The 2,773-nt window shown below is 48.4% G+C and overlaps 1 protein-coding gene across 1 annotated transcript; it reads left to right on the top strand.

Annotated features, from left to right (window-relative positions):
- Positions 1-1,110: 1,110 nt before the first annotated feature.
- On the top strand, positions 1,111-1,654 carry LOC123112994 (histone H4). Its single transcript, XM_044534092.1, has one exon. It carries the CDS (start codon positions 1,191-1,193, stop codon positions 1,500-1,502), a length of 312 nt encoding a protein of 103 aa, XP_044390027.1. The 5' UTR covers positions 1,111-1,190; the 3' UTR covers positions 1,503-1,654.
- Positions 1,655-2,773: the final 1,119 nt, after the last annotated feature.

Below are 2,773 nucleotides of genomic sequence, written 5' to 3' on the forward strand. Positions count from 1 at the left end.
TATGTGAAAGTTGTATAATATTGGCATTGAACAATACAAAATCGGAGACGTATCAAACTCCTCCATTGACCTTGGACAACCTTTCATGGAATAGCTTTGAGGTTTTCACAGAGCTGACAAGACCAAATTGTTCTTTAGTCATATGACCACAAATGATGTCATTCGCTTCACCATTTGGTTGTAGGTTCCTTTTTACTTCAATGACAAATGTCTCAACACTTGCCCGAGGAATGCCTTCCGTAACCACATGGCATAGATCCATTTCAATGGCTTCAAGATGCATACAAGACTTATTTTTCCAATAAGGTAATCGGTACCATTAAAGGTGGGACACTTGGCGGAGACCTTGAAGTTTCATGTAGTTGATAGACAAAACTCCAGGTGATTAAATCAAATCACATAGAAAAAGGAAGCACCTTGCTCTGTTACCAATTCAAAGCATGTACTATCGACCAGAGGGGGTGAATGGATATTTTTAAAAATGTCTATTTCTCCCCCTAAAATAAAATAAAAATAAAAATATATATTTCTAAAAAAAACTCCAAAAATATCTACCATGTCATGTACTCCTACCAACTTTTGTGCTTCTAAAATTTATCTTTCGAACACAACGACAGTTTGCATTCTTGAAACCAAATACAGGGCCAAATGCACTGACAGAACCAAAATATTGGTTTGTATCGACGTTTCGATCTTTCGACCTGCTCAATTGATCGTGGAAAACAGAGAAATACGCTTTCCAAATTGTCCCGGCAACGGCCTGAGTTTACGCCTTCCAAAACCACGCATCACGGGCCCAGCGGTCAGAAATCCATCAAACATTTCGCGGCAGTGAGCACCGGCCCGCGCAGGAAAAATCAATCAAAAAACTGCTCGGTCCCGCCTGCCAGGCACCCACCGAGGCGCACGCCCCACCTCGCATCCCCGCACCCCCGCTTCCTCCTCAGAAAAGAAACACACTTCGCCCGCCACGTCATCGATCCGCGCCACCCATCTTCCCCATTGCCCGCCACCGATCTGCCATCCGACGGCCGGCACCCCGCATCACGCGGATCGCGGCCGCGCCCCTGGCCCCAAACCGCGCGGCTATAAATCTACCTCGCCGTGCACGCCACAACCATCAGCACCGCAGCAGCCACCTCACAAAGACAAGTCAACCTCACCGAGGAGAAGCAGAGAGAAGGGAGAAGATGTCGGGGCGCGGCAAGGGAGGCAAGGGGCTCGGCAAGGGCGGCGCCAAGCGCCATCGGAAGGTGCTCCGGGACAACATCCAGGGCATCACCAAGCCGGCGATTCGACGTCTGGCACGTCGGGGCGGCGTGAAGCGCATCTCGGGGCTCATCTACGAGGAGACCCGCGGCGTGCTCAAGATCTTCCTCGAGAACGTCATCCGCGACGCCGTCACCTACACCGAGCACGCCCGCCGCAAGACTGTCACTGCCATGGACGTCGTCTACGCACTCAAGCGCCAGGGACGCACCCTCTATGGATTCGGAGGCTAGGCTCCGGCGAGGCGAATCCAGCTCGCACCTGCTGATCAGATATTCAGATTAGCAGTAGCTAGGCGTTGTTCAGTGTTCATGGTGATCGATGTAATTTATGATGTATGGTGCCTGTTCGTTGGAATGGATAAATCGCTGTTATTTACCCTTAACTCGCCTTTAATCTCTTGGCTGATGTGTGTTCTTCCGTCTATTTCCAAGTTTTCTGTCCATAACTGTCGCCAAATCATCCGTGTGCTCGTCAGTTTAGGGTATCTGTGCATTCAGGACGATAGAGGGGAATGGCTGAAGGTTTTGCTTTGGATAGAGGGGAATGGAGGAGCTCATCGACCGAAGAATTGACGAGGCTATTTGTTTGATTGAGAACTGCATCGTTGCCTCTTCTATTTTTCTTTCCTCTTTGTTTTCAGCTATCAGTTTCTAGCACATTCGTTCAGTTGAACATGGACGACCGAATTACGTACTCTTCTAACCAATCACACCCCCTAAAGTTAACAGAATTTGGGTGAAGTAAATCTTCGACTTAAGTCAAACTTTATGAAGTTCGTGTAGAAAATAATATAAGCTTTCACAATAATAAATATACATAATGCGAAAATTCGTGTCCAATGTTGATTCTATTTGTATTGATTTGGTATTGTGGGTGTTAATATATTTTTATAAACCTTGAACAAAGTGTACAAATTTGACTTGCAAGTTGAAACAAAGCTAATATGTGGATTGAATAGAACTTGTACGAGTACGAACACTCCATGACAACTTCATGCTTGTGCAAGGCACGGTCCGCAGACTGCATGCTCCGAAGGATCCAATGGTGCTCCTCAAACTCGACATATCCAAAGCTTTTGACACCGTGCAATAGCCGTTTTTGGTGGAGGTTCTGTCTTCGCTGGGTTTTGGGCCAAAGTGGCTCGCCTGGATATGTGGTCTGTTGGCGACGTCCACCATCAAGATCGCTGTCAATGGCATAGCAGGAGAGATCATCTACAACTGTCAGGGCCTGAGACAAGGCAGCCCCCTCTCTCCCATGTTATTCATCCTCTACATGGAGCCTCTGTACCGATTGTTCGAGTGCGCGTCCACAGCCGGACTTCTCACCCCTCTTGCCAGGACAGGGCTCCAGCAGCGTGTGTCCATGTACGCTGACGACGTCATGGTGTTCCTGAAGCCAACTGCGGGAGATCTGCGGGCCTGCGCTGCCGTGCTGGACCTTTTTGGCCATGCGTCTGGACTACGGATAAACCTACAGAAGAGTGCAGCACTACCAATTC

This window comes from Triticum aestivum, chromosome 5B, assembly GCF_018294505.1.
Source record: "Triticum aestivum cultivar Chinese Spring chromosome 5B, IWGSC CS RefSeq v2.1, whole genome shotgun sequence".
Taxonomy (NCBI): Eukaryota; Viridiplantae; Streptophyta; class Magnoliopsida; order Poales; family Poaceae; genus Triticum; species Triticum aestivum.

Bases quoted from the DNA above. Each gene is read 5' to 3' on its own strand.
- LOC123112994 (XM_044534092.1), top strand. From the start codon at position 1,191: ATGTCGGGGCGCGGCAAGGGAGGCAAGGGGCTCGGCAAGGGCGGCGCC.